General features: G+C 36.3%; 1 protein-coding gene across 1 annotated transcript in view; it reads left to right on the top strand.

Annotated features, from left to right (window-relative positions):
• SMC3 (structural maintenance of chromosomes 3) overlaps positions 1 to 22,545 on the top strand; it is a 43,462-nt gene that overhangs the window by 5,975 nt on the left and 14,942 nt on the right. Inside the window, exons 3-17 of the mRNA XM_008054948.1 lie at positions 1,338 to 1,376; positions 3,238 to 3,305; positions 6,381 to 6,452; positions 7,418 to 7,497; positions 8,086 to 8,164; positions 11,918 to 12,035; positions 13,230 to 13,405; positions 13,922 to 14,002; positions 14,239 to 14,403; positions 14,975 to 15,096; positions 15,961 to 16,174; positions 19,280 to 19,383; positions 19,562 to 19,661; positions 20,086 to 20,246; positions 21,061 to 21,202. Coding sequence (XP_008053139.1) covers positions 1,338 to 1,376; positions 3,238 to 3,305; positions 6,381 to 6,452; positions 7,418 to 7,497; positions 8,086 to 8,164; positions 11,918 to 12,035; positions 13,230 to 13,405; positions 13,922 to 14,002; positions 14,239 to 14,403; positions 14,975 to 15,096; positions 15,961 to 16,174; positions 19,280 to 19,383; positions 19,562 to 19,661; positions 20,086 to 20,246; positions 21,061 to 21,202 — 1,721 coding nt within the window. The remainder of the gene's footprint in view (positions 1 to 1,337; positions 1,377 to 3,237; positions 3,306 to 6,380; positions 6,453 to 7,417; positions 7,498 to 8,085; positions 8,165 to 11,917; positions 12,036 to 13,229; positions 13,406 to 13,921; positions 14,003 to 14,238; positions 14,404 to 14,974; positions 15,097 to 15,960; positions 16,175 to 19,279; positions 19,384 to 19,561; positions 19,662 to 20,085; positions 20,247 to 21,060; positions 21,203 to 22,545) is intronic.

The raw sequence follows: 22,545 nt of genomic DNA, 5'->3' as shown, positions 1-22,545 counted from the left end.
CCAGGAGCGGCCACTGCACTCCAGTCTGAGCAACAGAGTGAGACTCCAACTCAAAAAATATATATATATATTAGATAAATAACACTGTGTTCTTCTCAGGGTATTACATCTAGAAGCATGAGAGGTTCATCTACCTCTTACTGAAGCTATTACTTCTGATCACCCAGTCAAGGGGATGTCTGTTATTTCCACTGTATAGTTATTGTTTTTTTTCTTGCACTAATAATACAAGGAGATTACTTTTGAACCATGCAAATATTGTGCTCCTTATCAAGCCTTCCTCTTAGATTTAGTGTCTCTTGATAACTCTTGCCTTGATTCTGATGATTACAGAGTAATGGTTTTTCATTTCTAGCATTCCTTTCGTATTTGCCACTTGGCACTTGGTATTCTCCTGAAAGCAGTAACCCTCCTTCCTTACCTATTTGTTTATCTTATTATTATCAGTATGAACTCATGGATTATTTCCCCACTAATAATTTATAATTTATCTAGTCTTTTTTGTACTTAGATTACTTTAGATTTAGCTGGTGAAAGCCCCCTGCAAGTTGGCTCCCGTGTCTGTTGTATGACTTTTTTTTTTAAATACTCCCTTCCTGGCACAATAAATTATCTTTTTGGGTTTTACTTTGTACTAAAGGTGATAACTTTGGGGCTGATTTGTTCAGGATGTTTTTGGTTCAAGTTTGAGAGAGACTGACATAGTTATTTATGACCTTTAATACCAAAAATTTCACTAAACAGATAAACTCATTAAATAAAAAACATTTGACATCTTTTTAGTATAGAATTACTTATATTTGAATTCAAGTCATTTAAAAAATGCCCTGTAATTGTCTATACATTTGTGGTTCTGTGAGCCTATATATAATATATAAGGTTGACTGTAAACAGTTTAACATGAGGACGCTTTGAAAAATTTTTAAATGGTTAGATATTTTAGAATTTTAGTAATATATGAATCTTTAGATTCTTAAAAATTGTATGTATAATTAAAATAAATCATATATCCATTGTAATAGAAGTTAGAAAAACCAGGTTTAGTTATTTGTTTAGTTACATTACTAATTTTAAACTATCAGGAAAGAGCTAAAGAATCAACAATGACAGCTCTTTAAAAAAAAAAAACAACTATTTGCAGTCTATCCAAAAACTGGTGACAAAAGCTGTTTTGTTTATTAGCTTCTTTTGTTCACTGTTCTGTGTATTTAATTTCAGATATTAAAATGCCATATTAAAAATGGGATTTTAAAACTTTTGGGTATTTTAAAAAGGTAAACAGTTTTAATTTTACTGTTTTTTGTGTAAAATAACTTTTAATTTTTGTGATTTTATAGTGGGCAGAAATGGATCTGGAAAAAGCAACTTTTTTTATGGTAGGTATTGATTTTTGAATTCCAAATGTATTAAGACCTAGGTGTCTTAAGATTGTGTTTTAAAATCATTGGTTTTCTGGGGTTATGTCTGCATGAAACCCAAGGAATACTTTATACAGGATTGCAGTTTAGTGTAGAGGGTTTAGAGTGTAAGGATCTGATTTTACTCTGTACTCAGTGTCTAATTAGTTATATGAGACTGGGCAAAACACTTAACCTCTCAAATTTTTCTTTTTGCTTTAAAAATGGAATTGTTTGCTCTGTCAACCTTAGATGGGTTGTGAGAATTGAATGAGATAGTACGTATGAAAGTGCTTTTTACACTTGAATGCAGTGTCTAAATATTATAAATGCATACATTTAAAAAGCATATAAGCCGGACTCGGTGGCTCAGCCTGTAATCCCGCGCCTTTGGGAGGCTGAGGTGAGTGGATTGCCTGAGCCCGTGGGTTCGAGACCCGCCTGGGCAGCGAGACCTCATCTCTACAATAAATTTTAAAAAAATCAGCCGGGCGTGGTAGCACATGCCTGTAATTCCAGCTACTTGGGAGGCTGAGGTGGAAGGATCCCCGGAGCCCAGCAGGTCGAGGCTGCAGTGGCCGGGAGCGGCCACTGCACTCCAGTCTGGGCGACAGAGTGAGACTCCAACTCAAAAAAAAAAACAAAATAAAAACATATATAAATGCAGTAGAATAGTTGATAGTATTGTTTTGGAAAATTGTTTATCTTTCTGTTTCACCTTTTGAAAATTTCTAAACTAAACATTTATAGAGGATGGAGAGGTATAAAACACTTGAGACTGAACAAAGATTATTGTCAATTTGAAGATAGTAAACAGAGGTTTGAAAATTCTCTCTAAAGGTAAAATACACTTAAGTATAATAATACCTCTGTTAACAAATCCTTTGGGGAGGAAAGCATCTTAACATAATTAAACTGTACAAGGAGTAGGTTGAAAAGTTTGAACTCCTTAGTTGTATAATTCTTGAGGGAAAGGGGTGTTTAGTGAACTGGTTTAGTAAGAGCAAAGGTTCTGTCCCTTCTGTGCACACAAATCTGAAGGGTACTTTATAACCTGTAAACCCTGTGGTGGTTGTAGTTTGGCAATGTGAAGAAACTGGATTGCAAGTGTGTATTTTAGACTCTCCAGGGGGATGAAAGCAGTTTGAGGGGCCCCTCAGCACACACATTAATGCTTGTGCATGAGCTTTCTCTTTCAGATACACACACATAAAATATCAGATGTCTGGGGTGAACTGGGACCAGGACAGCTGAGTAAAGAGTTCTATTTGTTGGGCAGGGTGGTTAAGTTAGTTGTTCTATATGGAAGTATGAATGGACCTTTCATACAGTAAGTATTGGTAGTGCCTGCAGTGCAGTAGAAGTTGGGAATCTGAAACATATTCCTCTATTTCCTTAGTTTTATTTACTTTGAAAAAATGTCTGATTAAGTATATTGTCATAATACATCCTATTTTGTTAAAAAATACTTTAATTTATATCAGTTGTGTCTAGTGGGGAGAAAAGCAAGTATAGTGTTAATTAAACCGGTCCGTGCATACTTTGCTCAAGAAGTAGACCTTAGTTTTACTTGTCTGTTTCTTTGTACCTTAGTATTTTCTCTCTATTTTCTTACCTTAAATGTTTCAGTGAAAACTTTTTAATATTGTATCATCACTTCCTACCTGACTAGTCTGATGTGCAGGCAAATTTTGTATATTCTTTTTGTTTATACAAAACAGGTAATTTATTTTATTGTTCATTACCTGACACATTGTAGTCTATTATGATATGGAAAATTATGAATAAGTCATAAACCATTTTTTAGATTGTACTAATAGTTATATTTTTGTATTTCTAGCGATTCAGTTTGTACTCAGTGATGAGTTTAGTCATCTTCGTCCAGAACAGCGATTGGCATTGTTGCATGTGAGTGAAACTGCTTTAAGACTTTATTGATATTATATATTTTTTAAAATACATTGTCCATGTTGGTAAAAAAAAAAAAAAAAAATAGTTCAAGTTTCAGATTCTTTGTGAGCATGACACAATCTGTCTCATAAGTGTGCTGCTATTCTGCTGTGAAATTTAGCCTAATATTAATGCCAGATGAAGGACTAATTTTTATACAATGGTTAGGAGAAAATTGTAGGATTTGCCTGTAGCTGAATATGTCTTCTTATAAATTTCTTTAAGGATGTGATCTGGTAAAGCTTAGAAGAAGGTTTGCTGAGGAGAAAGAAGAGTCTGAGACTGAGTATTAGGAACTTTAAGATTCGTAACCCCAAAATTAATTGGGGGCATAAAGACAGCTGTTGCCGGGTTCTGTGGCTCAGCCTGTAATCCCGCGCCTTTAGGAGGCTGAGGTGAGTGGATTGCCTGAGCCCACAGGTTTGAGACCCACCTGGGCAACTTGGCGAGACCTCATCTCTACAATAAATCAAAAATTAGCCGGGCGTGGTAGTGCGTGCCTGTAGTTCTGGCTTCTTGGAAGGCTGAGGCAAAAGGATCGCTGGAGCCCAGCAGGTTGAGTGCCACTGCACTCCAGTCTGGGCGACAGAGTGAGACTCCAACTCAAAAAAAAAAGAAACAGTTGTTGCAAACTAAGCAACATACAAGTTGTCTGTTGTTATTTTTAACCATATTTGTACTTACATAGTAACATTTTCCAATATGAAAAATAGTAGAGATGCTCCTTGAATTACAATGGGGTTATATTCTGACAAATGCATTGTAAATTGAAAATGTCATAAATTGAAAATACATTTAATACACCTAACAGGCTGAACATCATAGCTTGGTCTAGCCTACCTTTAACATGCTTAGAACACATTAGCCTACAGTTAGGCAATAATCTAACACAAAGCCTATTTTATAATAAAGCATTGAATCTCTTTGTCTTTTAACCCTTTGCACTCCAAAACTTCTCTCAGGATCATCTACCAGCAACTTGACCACACATTTTTACGAAATAGTGAAAAACGAGTCACTTATAAAATGGTATGGCGTTGGAACCAGTTCTTTTATTGTAATGCTAATTGGCTTATAGTGGAATTTTGGACATTGAAGAACTTATTTATGACAAAAAAATTAAAATTTTATATCTTTTTTTTTTTTTTTTTTTTTTTTGAGTTAGAGTCTCACTCTGGAGTGAGACTGGAGTGCAGTGGCCGCTCCCGGCCACCACAGCCTCGACCTGCTGGGCTCCGGCGATCCTTCCGCCTCAGCCTTCCAAGTAGCTGGAACTACAGGTGCGCACTACTACGCCCGGCTAATTTTTGATTTATTGTAGAGATGAGGGCTCGCCAAGTTGCCCAGGCAGGTCTCGAACCTGCAAGCTCAGGCAATCAACTCACCTCAGCCTCCCAAAGGCGCGGAATTACAGGCTGAGCCACCGAGCCCAGCAAATTTTATATCTTAATCTTACATTTTTCTAACACAGTAATGTGTGAGACAGTCACTGACATGCCTTGCAGGTTCATTGATACATGTTGTGCAATAGTAATTTGTTTGATGTCTTCTATTTGTTATTTTTCTATTTAAGCAGACAGTAAAATCTTATTTTCTTTCTCCCACATTATTAATATGTAATTTATTGTCTAGTTTTGTTGTTAGAAGATGTGGGAGGATGCACTCATAATTCCTGAAAAACCACTTCTCAACTGATGTTTATATCTTAGTATGTATTCCATCTCTGCTTTTTTGTGCATTTGAATGCAAAACTTCAAGAAAACATACACTTTTGAAAAGTTTGCGACAGTGTATTTCGCCCATGCCAACTCTGCCATGCCTCCATTTCTTTTCTCCCTTCTTTCTCTAATAAACTTTGTTTGAAAACTTTAAAAAAAAGAAAGAAAAATTTGCACACAAGTTTGTCCTGTATAATCTCTAGCAATCTCTATGTTCCCTGAGAAGGGACATCCGAGTGGTTTGCTAGATTTATGATGTCCCTTCAGAGGGAACATTTGAGTGCAAGGATTAATGAATACCGTGCTGAAAGTAAAAAAGTATGATTGTATGGGTATTCTACATATGGTTTCCACTGAATGTAGACTGCTTTCGTGCCATTGTTAAGTCAAACCTTTGTAAGTCAGGGATAATGTATATATATATACAGTCATGTAAGTTGTTAGAATATTTTATTAATTATGAATAATGAACTAAAGTAACTTTAGGATAAAAACTTATAAAAGGCTATAATAAAATAATATAATTATTGTCTTTCTGATTTGAATTATGTTCATAATTAATTTTAAGACTAGAAAACGAAATTCATCAATATATCTTACAGGCATCTCTTAGGAAATTCTTATTTTATAACTATTATTTTTTCTTTTCCTTTAGTTTGAATTTGCAGCCCAGTAATCAGGACTGATTCTCTATAGAGAATTCTTTTTAGGTTTTTAAGATTGGTGTTAAAAGAATTAATAACATTTTTGGTATACTTCTTCATTGTATTGAACCCACTACATAATAACAGTTTCTGGAATCTAGAAATTATCTAGGATTGGTACGTAGTTGTGTCATAGATTGGTCTAAATGTGACATGTGTTGTGTATTTCTATAATAGCTTTATAACTACATAGAATAAAAAAAAACAAAAACAAAAAACTATATAGAATGTCTCATGTTAAAAAACAAAACAATTTTTTGGTAATTATCACTTGATTTCTTAATGCTTTTCTCCCCCAGCATTAAAACAAGACTGTAAGAGAAGAACCTCATAGTGTATCAGATATTATTGGCAAATAGGTAGAATTAAGTTACCCCATTCGGGTGATCTAATAAAGTAGTCTGCAGAATAAAATCTAAGTATGTTTAACTTTGACTCCTCTTTCATAGTTCTTATTTTTTATTCACAGTGAAAAGCTGTTTGGTTGGGAAGTTTTGTTATCCTAATCTTATGTCTACGCTGTTTTTGGCAAGAGGGATGTATACTAGTCATGTTTAAAGAATATGAATATACCACTTAAATGGCAAATTTCTCGTTTTTCTCATTTTTAGGAGGGTACTGGTCCTCGTGTTATCTCTGCTTTTGTGGAGATTATTTTTGATAATTCAGACAACCGATTACCAGTAAGTAACTTTTTTTAAAGTAATAATGTTGAGAATTTCATTGATGTAGATTTTTTTTTCACGCTTTGAAACATTTGTAGCTCTACTTAAGCTTTTATAATTTAGCTCATGCTAAAATAATTATTCGGTATACATATAGATTTTGTCTTAAAATTATAATGAATATTCTGGTAAATAACAAATGGCAGTGTGACTGGGCATGGTAGCTCATGCCTGTAATCCCAGCACCTTGGGGAGGCCAAGATGAGAGGATTACTTGAGCTCAGGAGTTTGAGACCAGTCTAGGCAACACAGTGAGACCTTGTCTCTACAGAAGAAATTTTAAAAATTAGTCAGGTGTGGTGGTGGTACATGTTTGTAGTCCCAGATACTTGGGAGACTGAGGTGGAAGGATCACCTGAACCTGGGAAGTTAAAGCTGCAGTAAATCATAATCATGCCACTACACTCAGCCTGGGTGACACAGTAAGACTTTGCCTCAAATAAAAAAAGGAGATATGCAAGCTGTTGTGAAAGAAATATCTTTGTTATTATGAGTATTGACTATTCATAGCATTATGTTTAGTGAGGTAAATGAAATTTTAAAATAAATAGTTATGGACAAGGACTTTGAAATTCACTTTTTTTTTGAGTCAGAGTCTCACTCTGTCGCCCAGGCTGGGGTGCATTGGCATGCTCACAACCACCCCAGCATCGACCAGCTGGGCTCAAGCAATCCTTCCACCTCAGCCTTCCAGGTAGCCAGAACTACAAACATGCACTACCATGCCCAGCTAATTTTTTGATATATTGTAGAGATGGGGTCTCACCAAGTTGCCCAAGCTCAGGCAATCCACTTGCCTCGGCCTCCCAAAGTGCTAGGATTATAGGCTTGAGCCACTGTGCCCAGTCTAAATTACCTTATTTAACTAAAACGTTTTCTGCTTTACTATCAAATTTACTTTGAACTTTTGTGTTTTTTCTTAGATCGATAAAGAGGAAGTTTCACTTCGAAGAGTTATTGGAGCCAAAAAGGATCAGTATTTCTTAGACAAGAAGATGGTCACGTAAGTATTTTTATTTACATTTATAATTTTTACAAAAGAATAAAAGTATTCTTTTACTTACCTCATATATGAGGTATGCCTGCCTCATTCAATAAATCAGTATTTAGAGCATAAACATAAGAATCAGAAGGCAGCCGGGCTCGGTGGCTCAGCCTATAATCCCGCACTTTGGGAGGCTGAGGTGAGTGGATTGCCTGAGCCCGCGGGATCAAGACCTGCCTGGGCAACTTGGCGAGACCGCATCTCTACAATAAATAAATTTTTTTTAAAATGAGCTGGGCGTGGTAGTGCGAGCCTGTAGTTCCAGCTACTTGGAAGGCTGAGGCGGAAGGATTGCCGGAGCCCAGCAGGTCAAGGCTGCGGTGGCCAGGAGCATGCCACTGCACTCCAGTGTGGGCGACAGAGTGAGACTCCATCTCAAAAAAAAAAAAGAATCAGAAGGTTCCAAGGCTGATACAACAAATGGTTTAATTATTGGTCAGCACTCCCTACTACTTAACCCAGGAGCTAGTCTACTCATTATTTGCTTATTGTTGAGTGCTTTAGAATTATTTACCTGGAAAGATAATTTCAATGTTTTATCAACAGGAAAAATGATGTGATGAACCTCCTTGAAAGTGCTGGTTTTTCTCGAAGCAATCCTTATTATATTGTTAAACAAGGAAAGGTAAAACAATTATATGTCTTTTTTTTATAAAATTTGTTTTCTGAGTAATTCTTCACTTGAATAATGAATTTAGTTTATTGATTCTAGTGGTTAAGCTAAGGCAAAAATGAACCTTACTGTCTTTTGTTTTTATTGATTTACTTTGTATTGAAGATAGTATTATCTTTTACATGGGCAAAAAGTACCAAACAGATTCATTGCATATTAGGATAGAAGTATTTCAGCCCATTGTTTAAGCAGATCTTGTTTTCTTAGTGACCTGTGTTATTTACTGAGGTGCACTGTACTGGAAGTCATTTTTGGCTTATAGAAATTGCAGTGATCATATTTAAGAATATTTTAGAAATTCTGTAAGAATCACATTTGAAAAAAATTGCTTTCTGAAATTACTGCTATGTATCACAGAATTAAAATTCTGAAAAGCAGGGCAGCCACTCCAGGTCCCTCCCACTGTGGGAGCTTTTCTCTCCTCAATAAATCTTGCTTTCAAAAAAAAAAAAAAAAAAACATTCTGAAAAGCTTACATTACCAGAAATCTACCATAATGTCACATATTATTTTCCCTTAGAGATTCCTTTTTTTTTAGCAGCTAAACTATAAACTTTAGCTGATTGTTCTGCTGCTTCCTTACATACTTGCATTGTCTGGAGAACATTCTTGAATGTTCACTTGTTATCTTCTGGAGGCTTTTTAAGATATGTATTAGAGAGTAACCCTCTTGGGTCCCCTCCCACTGTGGGAGCCTTTCCGTCTTCTCAATAAATTTTTCTAAAAGAAAAAAAAAGGCCGGGATTGGTGGCTCAGCCTGTAATCCCAGCACTTTGGGAGGCCGAGGCAAGTGGATTACCTGAGCCCGCGGGTTCGAGACCCACCCCAGCAGCTTGGCAAGACCTCATCTCTACAATAAACCAAAAATTAACCGGGCATGGTAGTGCATGCCTGTAGTTCCAGCTACTTGAAGGCTGAGATGGAAGGATCTCTGGAGCCCAGCAGTTCGAGGCTGCGGTGACTGTGAGCATGCCACTGCACTCCAATCTGGGCGACAGAGTGAGACTCCAACTCAAAAAGAAAAAAAAGGTATGTATTAGAGCTGGACGTGGTGGCTCACTCCTATAATCCCAGCACTTTGGGAGGTGGAGGCGAGAGGATTGCCTGAGCCCAGGGGTTTGAGACCAACCTGGGCAACATGGCAAGACCTCATCTCTACAATAAATCAAAAAATGAGCCGGGCATAGTGGCACATGCCTGTAGTTCTAGCTACTTGGAAGACTGAGACGGAAGGATTGCCTGAACCTGAACCCAGGTCAAGTTTGCTGTGGTTGTGAGTGTGCCACTGCACTCCAGCCTGGGCAACAGAGTGAGACTCCAACTCAAAAAAAAAAAAAAAGATGTTTTAGAAAGGTAACATTCAGAAGAAGTGACTAGGAAGAGTATGGAGTTTCAGTTTTGGACAATGTGGTACTGGAAGAAAAAGTTGTCAAAAAGCCTGTCTGTCTTTATTCTTTGTGAGAGAGAAATTTCTGAAAATGGAGATTGATTTGAAAGAACACTTACCTGAGTTTTTCCCCATTTTACTTCATTTCAGGTAAGTCACCATGACTACCTTATCCAAAAATATCGTCTTCCTCTCAACCTCATGTTTTATTTCCTTAATCTTTTTTTTTTCTGTGTAACACTTAAACTATACTGTTGGGTTATGCTTATTTTCTATCTTTTCCCACTGAAATACAAGCTCCATGAGGGCAGGGTTTTTCTTGCTTTGTTCTTTGGTCTTTTTCTAGTGCCCAGCAGAGTGGCACATGTGTTGCAGTTCCTGATATTTTTAAGTGAGTAAATAGGATGAATTAACATGTTTAATTGAGGTGCCCAGTGATGAGAATCTGAAGGATAATTCCTTGATGTGTATAGTTTTAATAGACCATATTTTCTTCTTTTTTTAATTATTTTTTATTATAAAGATGTGGGGTACAATTCAGGGTTAGGTATATAAACATTGATTATGCAGGTATCCTTGTTGATGAGGTATGCCCCTCCCTCCCCTAGCAGTTTCCTTCAGTTGCCAGTTCCACCCTCCTCTCCGACAGTTTCCCATTCCTGCCAAACACTTTGTTATAGTATTATAATTGTTCAAGATAGACCATATTTTCTTAGAGTCGGTTCTATATTTATGTGAAAAAGTTAAAGTAACATTTTTTGAGTTGGAGTCTGACTCTTGTCGCCCAGGCTGGAGTGCAGTGGCATGCTCACGGTCACCGCATCCTCCACCTGCTGGACTTAGGCGATCCTTCTGCCTCAACTTTCCAAGTAACTGGAACTACAAATGCACGCCACCACATCCGGCTAGTCTTTGTGATTTTATTGAAGAGATGAGGTCTCACCAAGTTGCCCAGGCTGGTCTCAAACCTGCAGGCTTAGACAATCCTCTCGCCTCGGCCTCCCAAAGTGCTGGGATAACAGGCTGAGCCACCATGCCCGGCCTACTTCAATTTTTTAATGCAGTGATATTAATTTCAACTTTAGTGTTTGCTGTATATTAAATTGCATAGCAGTTAAGTTGTACCATTCTCTATATTTAAGTCATACCATTTTTTGTTATATATGTAGTAAGCCCTCCTTATCCACGGGTTCTACATCTGCAGATTAAACCAATTATGGATTGAAAATATTTTTTAAAAATGCAATAATAAGAAATAACAAATTTAGAAGAACGGTATAACAGCTGTTTACGTAGCACTTACATTGTATTAGGTAGTATACATAACCTAGAAATGATTTAAAGTATACAAGAGGATGTGCCTAAATTTTATACCATTTTAAGAGACTTGAGCATTCTTAGATTTTGGTATCTGCAAGAAGTCTGGGAACCAATTCCCCATGGATACCATGGGACTATCATACTCTTAATATTACTATAGCTTTTTAAATGTACAGTTAGTAATGGTTTTCCCTTATAAAAATACTTTCTTCTTTGAGAATAGAGCTCATCTTTTATACCTTGTCATATTGACTAAGAAAATTGGTAGTGTGAAATACTCCTTTATTTGTTAATCTTATTCATAAATGAAACTTATGAATATCATTTCTGTTTGGATTTTATTAGGGAAATTTCATTTAAGCAAAGGAGACATAGATCTGTAGATATATATACTATACAAATTACATTTGCCAAAACGTAATCTACTTAAAACTTTGCATCTGAGTACAGATTGGAAATCCCAGATCCAAAAACCCCAAATTTGAAATGTTTCGGAGTCCAAAACTATCAGGAATTGCTTGTTGGAGCATTTCACTTTGGATTTTCATATTTTGGTTATTCAACCAGTAAATGCAGATATTCCAGAATACAAAATCTGTAGCATTTTGGGTAAGGGATACTCAACCTGTATCTATACTAAAACCCTTCACGTTAGAGTTTTTGTTTTTGGGTTTTTTTAAAATTGGAGTCTCACTCCGTTTCCCAGGCTGGAGTGCAGTGGCATACTCACGGCCATCCCAGCATCGACCTGCTGTGCTCAGGTGATCCTTTCCCCTCAGCTTTCCAAGTAGCCAAAACTACAGGCGCGTGCTACCGTGTCTGGCTAATTTTTTATTTATTGTAGAGATAGGTCTCGCGAAGTTGCCGTGCTGGTCTCGAACCCACGGGCTCAGGCAGTCCACTTGCGTTGGCCTCCCAAAGTGCTGGGATTACAGAGTTTTTGTTCTTAAGGAGCAGTCTTACAGCTATGTAATGATTATTTTAAAAATGTTTTTTAGATCAACCAGATGGCAACAGCACCAGATTCTCAGAGACTAAAACTGTTAAGAGAAGTAGCTGGTACTAGAGTATATGATGAACGAAAAGAGGAAAGCATCTCCTTAATGAAAGAAACAGGTGAGATAAATGTGTTTCTGCCTTATTTCTTTCTATTGCAAATTATTGTCATTTGTTGTAACAGTTAAAATGAGTTATGTCTACTATTGAGAATATATTGTATGATAATTTGCCTATGTAGTGAATAGAGAGAAAATTCGTTTGCGGCGGTTTAAGGTTTGAGATTTCTAATAATTCATCTCTTTGAATAAAGAAGTGCTTTTGTTAGATACAGTAATAGGGCCTTTTGCCTGTAGCTTCCTTGTTACTGTTAGAACAGCAAATTTGTATGCGTTTCCTCAAAAAAAAAAAAGATAGATTATCAGTTGACAGTAGGTTTTAAATTGCTCAGGAACAAGTAAATATAAAACCTTGAATTTGAAATCTTCATTAGTACATTTATTATGGATACTGTAGTTTGTTTTATAAGTGCTGTGTCTTATCATGGCTTAGTTAGACTATCCTGGGTTCAGAATCTAATAATCAACTGACATTATGACTTTAGACTTGATCGCTTGGGGCCAAAGCTTCCTCATTTGTAAAATCTTATAGATTGTTATGGTGAGTAGAGGATCAAAGTATATCCATGATAGGAATATAGTAGGTATTCAACATATGGCAGCTATAGATAATGCCATTATTTATTCCTTCTTTTCTTATCTCACCTCATCTCATCTTTTTTTGAGTCACAGTCTCACTCCGTTACCCAGGCTGGAGTACAGTGACATGCTCACCGCTACTACAGCCATGCCCTGCTGGGCTCAGGTGATCCTTCCGCCTCAACCTTCCAAGCAGCTGGGACTAGAGGCACGTACCATGGTGCCTGATTACTTTTTAAATTTATTGTAGAGACAAGGTCACACCATGTTGCTCAGGCTGGGATAATGCTATTATTAATAAAAACTGATAATTTGTAACACCAATGTTGTTACTAGCTTTTTAAGAAATACTGTAGGAAGACACACTGACTTAAAAAGGAAGCTTAAACTGAGGCCTTTAACCACATGTAATGTAAGAATCTATCATCGTGTGTAAATTTGTTCTCTGATGCTTTTCCTAAGCATTTTAATTACCATTTTAGTACCATAGATTTGGTTGCCACATAATATCAAAGAAATGATGCTGCAGTTAAGAGGAATTCATGGTATATTTGAGAAATGATATTACAAACTAATTTTATTTAATTACTCCATCCCTCTCCCCATTTTTTTTAAGAGGGCAAACGGGAAAAAATCAATGAGTTGTTAAAATACATTGAAGAGAGATTGCATACTTTAGAGGAAGAAAAGGAAGAACTAGCTCAGTATCAGAAGTGGGATAAAATGAGACGAGCCCTGGAATATACTATTTACAATCAGGAACTAAACGAGACTCGTGCTAAACTTGATGAGGTAAAATATTTACCTTTGACACTTAAAATCAGATTAATTTTGTCTTTATGAATATGTTGAACTCATGCCATATTTATACTTTTCAGTGATTTTTAAATAAAAATCTAAAAATTTTAAAACCTCTCAATGAATTTCTTACTTAGCAAATTTTTTTCTTTCAGTCTGCTCTAAGGAAAATGCCTAAAGTCATGTGATCTTTGCTGTAATTTTATCTGAAATATAATCAGATGATAGTGTCAGTAGACCATATGAGAGGAAAGCCACCTTGAAGGCTTCTTGGGTTTTTTCCCTGGGCTTTTGAGAGTTTATTTTGTAATTAGTATTGCTGATATTTTGTACAAAAACTTATTTAGGTGATGTTTCCGTTTTCTATTTAAAGGAAACCATTTTTTTGTATTAAAAAAAGTGTGAGTGGTTACATTTATTTTTAGCAAATATAAAAAATTTTACTAGATGTTATGAAATATTAAGCAGATACAAAATGAATCAGAGACATTGGCTTGTTTTTTTTTCCAGCTTTCTGCTAAGCGAGAGACTAGTGGAGAAAAATCTAGACAATTAAGAGATGCCCAGCAGGATGCAAGAGATAAAATGGAGGTAAGATTATAAACAATGTTCATGTTTACTTAGATTTTTTGACTATCACAAAGCCTTTTATACAGAAATTAAGGAATGACATCTATAAGGGGGAGAATCACAGGGATTGAATATTGGAAAGAGTAGTACTGAAAGTGTAAATGAAAGAAAAAAAGGGACAGAATTCATAGTGTCCCAGTTCTGCTGTTGTACTTCTAATTGACTGACTCATTTTCTGTTCAATACTTTCTGAATAGGATATTGAGCGCCAAGTTAGAGAATTGAAAACAAAAATTTCAGCTATGAAAGAAGAAAAAGAACAGCTCAGTGCCGAAAGACAAGAACAAATTAAGCAGAGGACTAAGTTGGAACTTAAAGCCAAGGATTTACAAGATGAATTGGCAGGCAATAGTGAACAAAGGGTAAGTTAAAATGTTAAAAATGAAAACCATAAATGTTCGGATGAGTAGGAACTACAGAAGTCCTTTGTGTGCTTGAATTTTTTATAAATAAATTCACCACATTAAAATAATTTGTTCTCAAGTTTTTTTTGTTTTTTTGTTTTTGAGTTGGAGTCTCACTCTGTTGTCCAGACTGGAGTGCGGTAGCCACTCCCGGCCACCGCAGCCTCGACCTGCTAGGCTCTGGTGATCCTTCCGCCTCAGCCTTCCAAGTAGCTGGAACTACAGGCGTGCACGCGCTACCACGCCCGGCTAATTTTTTGATTTATTGTAGAGATAAGGTCTCACCAAGTTGCCCAGGCGGGTCTTGAACCCAGGGGCTCAGGCAATCCACTCACCTCGGCTTTCCAAAGCTGGGATTATGGGCTGAGCCACCAAGCCTGGCCTGTTCTCAAGTTTTAAAAAATTATTGTATGTTGCAGGGTCAGTTTTCTCACAAGTTTTTTGTGAGAAAACATTTTTTGCTAGACTTGTAAATTGGGCAAAATATTTTAAGCTAATTGCATTTTCACTTATCTTGTTTAATTTACAGAAACGTTTATTAAAAGAGAGGCAGAAGCTGCTTGAAAAAATAGAAGAAAAACAGAAAGAACTGGCAGAGACAGAACCTAAATTCAACAGTGTAAAAGAAAAAGAAGAACGAGGAATTGCTAGGTCTGGGACTTTTCATCAACACTTTCAATTTTCTACATAATGTTATATATAACTAGGTAGTCCAGGAAGCTCTTTTATACTATAGTAGTTTTTTTTTTACACTTAATTTCTTTTTTATATCATTTTATTTTATTTTATTTTATTTATTTTTTATTTTTTGAATTGGAGTTTCACTCCATCACCCAGACTGGAGTGCAGTGGCCGCTCCCGGCCACCGCAGCCTCAACCCACTGGGCTCCAGTGATCCTTCCGCCCCAGCCTCCCGAGTAGCCGGAATTACAGGCGCTCGCTACCACGCCTGGCTGATTTTTGATTTATCGTAGAGATGAGGTCTCGCCAAGTTGCTCAGGCGGGTCACAAACCCACGGGCTCAGGCAATCCACTCACTTCAGCCTCCCAAAGGCGCGGGAATACAGGCTGAGCCACCGAGCCTGGCTTATCACTTTATTTTTTAATATACATATATATTTTAGAGATAGGATCTCTCTGTCTGTCACCCAGGCTGGAGTGCAGTAGCATAATCATTGCTTACTGCAACTTCGTACTCCTGGGCTCAAGCGATCCTTTTGCCTTAGCCTCCTTAATAGCAGGTCTACAGGCATGCATCACCACACTTGACTGATTTTTTTGTAAAGATGAAGGACTTACTGTGTTGCCCAGGTTGGTCTAAAACTTCTGACCTCAAGCAATCCTCTCGCCTCACCCTCCCAAAGTGCTGGGGTTATAGGTGCACACCACTATGCCTGGCCTTTCATATCATCTTAAAAAATAGCTTTATGTTTCTATGTAGAGTTGACATTGTTGATTGCAATTAAACTTGGTTATTTTTCTCTTTTTCAACCCATTCTCTTCTATTTTTTGTAGATTGGCTCAAGCTACCCAGGAAAGAACAGATCTTTATGCAAAGCAGGGTCGAGGAAGCCAGTTTACATCCAAAGAAGAAAGAGATAAGTGGATTAAAAAGGAACTCAAGTCTTTAGATCAGGCTATTAATGACAAGAAAAGACAGATTGCTGCTATACATAAGGATTTGGAGGACACTGAGGCAAATAAAGAGAAAAATCTGGAGCAATATAATGTAAGAACTTTTATATCTGCTTTGTAAAAAAATCAGAAGAGATTAATGTACATTTTTAACTACTACTATAAGTTTTATATTTTAAACATGTCTACATACTACTCTTAAAATATATTATGGGTACTTATTTAGGAAAATACAATTTAATATACATTCATATACATAGTTCTCTTTTTTAAGGATGTTTTATCCATGTCAGTGAGTGTTTATGTAGATTGAGTATATTATAAAACATTTTTATGAATTGGTAGTGTGTCCCTAATATATTTTTAATTTTAACAAGATACACAAGTCTAAAATAACTTGAGTAACATTTAAAGAAAACTGGGTGTGTTCTAGCCTTATATGTTGCATATAGTTGTCATTTTTTAATCTGCTTTATCTGAACTAGTTTCTCATTTTACTTGACTTTTTGTGACTTGACATTTTATTTTATTTTATGTTATGTTATGTTTATGGTTATGTTATGTTTATGGTTATGTTATGTTTATGTTTATGTTATGTTAGAGTCTCACTCTGTCGCCCAGACTGGAGTGCAGTGTCCGCTCCTGGCCACTGCAGCCTCAACCTGCTGGGCTCCAGCGATCCTTCCGTCTCAGCCTTCCGAGTAGCCGGAATTACAGGCACACGCTTCCACACCCGGCTAATTTTTGATTTATTATAGAGATGAGGTCTCGTCAAGTTGCCTAGGAGGGTCTCGAACCTGTGGGCTCAGACAATCCACTCGCCTCGGCCTCCCAAAGTGCTGGGATTACAGGCTGAGCCACTGAGCCTGGCCAAATGCACATTTTAAATTAAATTATTTTCAGCTACATCTTTGTCAAAATGAACACTGGCTAAGCTGAAGCCTTTCATTTATTTTGGACAGAGATGATTTTACAGTGCTGATTGCATTGCCTTTTGCTTTTTGATAAAGTCCTAGATTAATTTTTCCACAGTTTATTTTTAACACTTGCAGTATGAAAATTAAGTGTCTTTTTGGTGATTTTGTTATGCTTTATTATTTTTTTTTTTTTGAGTTGAAGTCTCACTCGGTTGCCCAGACTGGAGTGCAGTGGCTGCTCCCGGCCACCGCAGCCTCGACCTGCTGGGCTCCGGCAATCCTTCCGCCTCAGCCTTCTGAGTAGCCGGAATTACAGGCGCGCACTCCCACGCCCAGCTGATTTTTTGATTTATTGTAGAGATGAGGTCTTGCTGCCCAGGCGGGTCTCGAACCCGCAGGCTCAGGCAATCCACTCACCTCAGCCTCCCAAAGGCGTGGGATTACAGGCTGAGCCACAGAGCCCAGCTATTTTTTTAATGTAATACAAATCCTACATACTTATCAAACTAAGTTTTTAGATTTTTCAAAATGATGATAGTAGTATCTTGGCCTCAGTGACTGCTATGGAGCAGTGTTACTATGTTTTTTCTTTCTTTTCCTTAAGGCTGTAATGCATTGTTCAGTAAAGTCTACAAAACATATTATTTCAGAATTTAATATAGGTAGCTTACCTTATTACTGGTGTTGAGTATCATGTCTCAGAAAGGGAACCATTAGTGTTCAGATACACCTGAAAAAAAGAGAATGGGATTTTAGAAATACTTTAAGCTGTAATGATAGTTAATAACACAATAGTCTTTTAATTACTTATGCCTATAAAAGGTGAAACATTAATTTAGAAAGCAAACTGTTCAAGAACTACACTCTTCCAGTATGTTATCAGATAGTCTGGAGACAAATTAAGCCACTGCTGCAGAAAAGTTAAATTTTACAAAGGGGATTTGTATACTGAGTCCCAAATTTGTTACGTGTAGAGTAAGAGAATTTAATTATCCAAGATGTTATGAGTCATTCTAATTAGCCAAGATTTTATGATTTTATAAATCAGTTAACAAAAATTTGAGCAAAGTAGTCATGTTGCTACTAAGGACTAATGCTTTTCTTTATTTATTTATTTTTTTAAGAGACAGGGTCTAACAAACTGGAGTGTAGGGAGGTGATCATAGCTCACTGTAACCTCATACTCCTGGGCTTAACTGGTCTTCCCACCTCAGTCTAAAGACATGTACTACCAAGCCCAGCTTTTTTTTTTTTGTAGAGATATGGTCTCTCTATCAAAGAGGATATTGGGTTTTTCAACTCAATGTTATTTAATAAATTAATGAATACAGTTTATTAACTATCCTTAAGGAAATAACATATTTATTTTTATTTTTATTTTTATTTTTTTTGAGTTGGAGTCTCACTCTGTTACCCAGACTGGAGTGTAGTGGCCGCTCCCGGCCACCGCAGCCTCGACCTGCTGGGCTCCGGCGATCCTTCTGCCTCAGCCTTCCAAGTAGCTGGAACTACAGGCGTGTGCTACCATGCCCGGCTAATTTTTTTTTTTTTGTAAAGATGAGGTCTTGCCAAGTTGCCCAGGCGGGTCTCAAACCCATGGGCTCCGGCAATCCACTCACCTCGGCCTCCCAAAGTGCTGGGATTACAGGCTGAGCCACCAAGCCCGGCCACATCTTACTTTCTAGTAAATTCTGCGTTTTAAATATTTTCTGGCTCATTGTTGATTGTAAAATAGTAGAAAATATTTTTTGTATTCTCTGATGTATGTATAGAGAGGGGGCAATATTAAGAGTATGTACTGCATTATTTTGAAAGTTTATAATGTATTTTTTTTCTTCTAAACTTTTAGAGTGTATACTATAGAAATAGTAAGGTTTAGCTCACTAATGAACAAATTTTATTTTAGCAGTGTTTTCTAGGGTATTTCATTTTATGGTTTGTGTTTCCTGGTGATATGCTCTTGCCTAAAGACAACTTTTAAAAATTGAAATTGGATTTTTCAACAGCTTCATTGAGGTATAATTGACATGTAATAAATTATCTATATTTAAAGTGTATCATTTGATGAGTTTCTGCATACATATACACTTGTAAAATCATCACCACAGTTAAAATAGTAAACATGTCCATCACCCAAAATTGTTTCCTGTACTCCCTGGTAATTCCTCCCTCCCTCACCTTCTGTCCCCTTCCCCTATCCTCACAGCTAGTGTTCTTTTCTATTACTATGGATTAGTTTGATGAAATTGAATTTTAAAGTGGAATTATTTCTATTTTCATAGAAACTGGACCAGGATCTTAATGAAGTCAAAGCTCGAGTAGAAGAACTGGACAGAAAATATTATGAAGTAAAAAATAAGAAAGATGAATTACAAAGTGAAAGAAAGTTAGTATAGACTAAAATATACCTTAATTTTTTAGAGTAATTCTAGTTACTGGTTGTTACATGGTTTTTAAGTTGTATATTAAGTGTTCAAGTTTGTTTTCAGTATTCTAAATATGGTCTGTGAGTAGATCTTTTTATGTGGTTTAAAATTAAAGGCAGTCTAATTTTTATTGGTTAGTTACTTGTGGAGAGAGGAGAATGCAGAACAGCAAGCACTTGCTGCTAAAAGAGAAGATCTTGAAAAGAAGCAGCAACTTCTTAGAGCGGCAACAGGAAAGGTGGGCAGCTTCTTTTTATTGCCTCTGTTTGCAGTGAGTCACTGAGTCAGTCATTAGTATACACTAATTTATTAACTTAAATTGTAGATTATTGGTTCCAGGTAATAGCGTAGAATCCAAATCACTTTTCCTATAAGCATGGAACAATAGGGATTATTTAAGCCGCCTTAGTACTACCTGTGCTATATTAATGATAGCACTTTTGATTTTTAGACAAAGACCTCATTTTTAGAATTAGTGTCATAGAGCAGAACCTATAATATAAGGTGCTATGTGTAATTAACATATTTCAGGAGGCAATATGTTTGTTGGGGAGGTTGTTTAATCTCTGGTATATTTTTAAATGTATGATATGGGCTCATTTCTCAGAAGGAGTGCCATTGGTAATACTATTTTAATATTTTACTTTTCTAACAATTTACAGGCCATTTTAAATGGAATAGACAGCATAAACAAAGTGCTAGACCACTTTCGTCGAAAAGGAATAAACCAGCATGTTCAAAATGGCTATCATGGCATTGTGATGAATAACTTTGAGTGTGAGCCTGCTTTTTACACTTGCGTGGAAGTCACTGCTGGAAACAGGTGAAATTTTTTCTTGATATTTAGCATGTTTAGAGGGAAGGGAGAGTAAAAATAAACTGAGAAACTGCTTTCTGTGGTTTCAGTACAACATAGCTACCATTATCTTCTTATATACTTGGTTCCTTATTTGTTTTTTGTGTGTGTTTTTTGAGTTGGAGTCTTGCTCTGTCACCCAGGCTGGAGTGCAGTGGCACACTCAACGGCCACCGCAGCCTCGACCTGCTGGGCTCAGGTGATCCTTCCTCATCAGCCTTCCAAGTAGCTGGAATTATAGGCATGTGCCACCACACCTGGCTAATTTTTTTATTTATTGTAGAGATGAGGTTTTCCCAAGTTGCCCAGACTGGTCTCAAACCCATGGGCTAAGGCAGTCCTCTCACCTCAGCCTCCCAAAGTGCTGGGATTATAGGCGTGAGCCACTGTGCTCAGCCTTGGTTCCTTATTTAACTTTCTAATGAGAGAAGTAGATGCTAAGTGTTCCTAATTATAGAAAATAAAACTTTATTCTTTCTGAGTTTTCTCCTTTTCTATCATTAAAATTTTCTAAGTACTATTATTTTTTTCCAAAACAATTTGGATTGAATAGGAGAAAAGTGAATTGATTAATACTTAAATGTTTATAACACTTTAAAGTCTAACAGTAAAGCCGGGCACAGTGGCACGTGCCTGTAGTCCCAGCTACTTGGGAGGCTACGATGGGAGGGTTGCTCGAGCCCAGGAGTTTGAAACCAGTCTGGGCAATGTAGCAAGACTCTGTCTCAAAAAAAAAAAGGATAATAATAATAAAGATGTGTCTTATTCTGCTTATATGTAGGTTATTTTATCACATTGTTGATTCAGATGAAGTCAGCACGAAGATTTTAATGGAGTTTAATAAAATGAATCTTCCCGGAGAGGTCACATTTCTGCCTCTTAACAAGTTAGATGTCAGGGATACTGCCTATCCTGAAACCAATGTGAGTGAATGTGTGTTATGGTCTAGCTCTCTTTTATTAAGTTAATTTTTTTTTAATCATATAGTCTATTTAACACATACCAGTGCCCAGACACTGTGCATTGGGATTCACTGGTTTATAAGATAAATATGCGCTCCCTCCTGTGGAGTATAATTAGTGCTGGGTGGAGTTGGGAGGGAAACATGAGTCACTGCCAAACAGGCATGTTGGTACTGTCTGTAATCCCAGCTACTCAGAAAGCTAAGGCAAGAGGATTGCTTGATCCTAGGAGTTTGAAACCAGCCTGAGCAACATAGCAAGAGCCTATCTCTACAAAAAGGAAAAAAAAGTCACAGCCAAGACATGAAATAAATCATTACAAATATATAAAGTATATATAAATATACATAAGGATACTTTGACAGCGTATGTGGAGGTGACAGAATTAAGATTAGGGAGTTGGAGAAATATTCCTGAAAAACTTATATAAATGAATATTTTAAAGTTTTCTGGATATACTTTTAAAATAGTTTATAAATTAAATGAAAGATGGCTAGCAAGGTGATAGACTGAAAGCATTATATTGCTTTTGTTACTAGCTAGTAGTACACATTAAATGGATTAAAAATATATTTTAGACATTATTCTTGAAAAAATATAATTGCTTTGAGGTACTTGACTTCAGAATGTTTGATGGTAGTAGCAGCTGTTTTGATTAATAATTTAAATGGAACATTAATAATCTTATAAGCTACTAAAGGGTCTGGCTTTTTATCAAATCTACAAATTTTCTTTGAAGTTTTGGGGAAGAAAATTAGAATCTGACAAACGAGGTATGAATGAAATGAGGCACAAAAGAATACATGTAGCATGGTTCCATTTACACTACATAAACAAAAGTAAGATGATAGAACTAGGAAGTAATTAGTATACAAAGTCACAGTAGTGGTCACCCAGCAGGTAACCACTGCAGATTACCACTGTGTGATTAGAAAAGGAGCACATTTGTGACTTCTAGGGTGTCAACAGTGTTCTGTTTCTTGTGCTGTATGGTAGTTACCTTGGTGTTATATTAACTTAATATATATATATTAATTTAATATATTTATTACATTTTTATGTAGGATATGTTTCATAATTTTAAAAATTCTAAAAATCCTGTTCTGACAGTTCAGGGGAGAGGAAAAATGTAAATAAATTTTTTCTGAAAAAATTTTTCTGAGTATCTTATTAGAGAAATATATATGTATATACAATTAAAACATTTTAAGGAAATTCTATTTATATTTAACCCTTCTATAAGAAATTCTGTTCTAAGTGTTTCACATGTATTAACTCATTAGTCTTTACAATTTTATTAAGGA

This window comes from Carlito syrichta, unplaced genomic scaffold (assembly GCF_000164805.1).
Source record: "Carlito syrichta isolate Samal-C Ts95f unplaced genomic scaffold, Tarsius_syrichta-2.0.1 Scaffold301619, whole genome shotgun sequence".
NCBI lineage: Eukaryota > Metazoa > Chordata > Mammalia > Primates > Tarsiidae > Carlito > Carlito syrichta.
The sequence above is the reverse complement of the archived record's forward strand: the minus strand, read 5'-3'. Positions and strand labels throughout refer to the sequence as shown.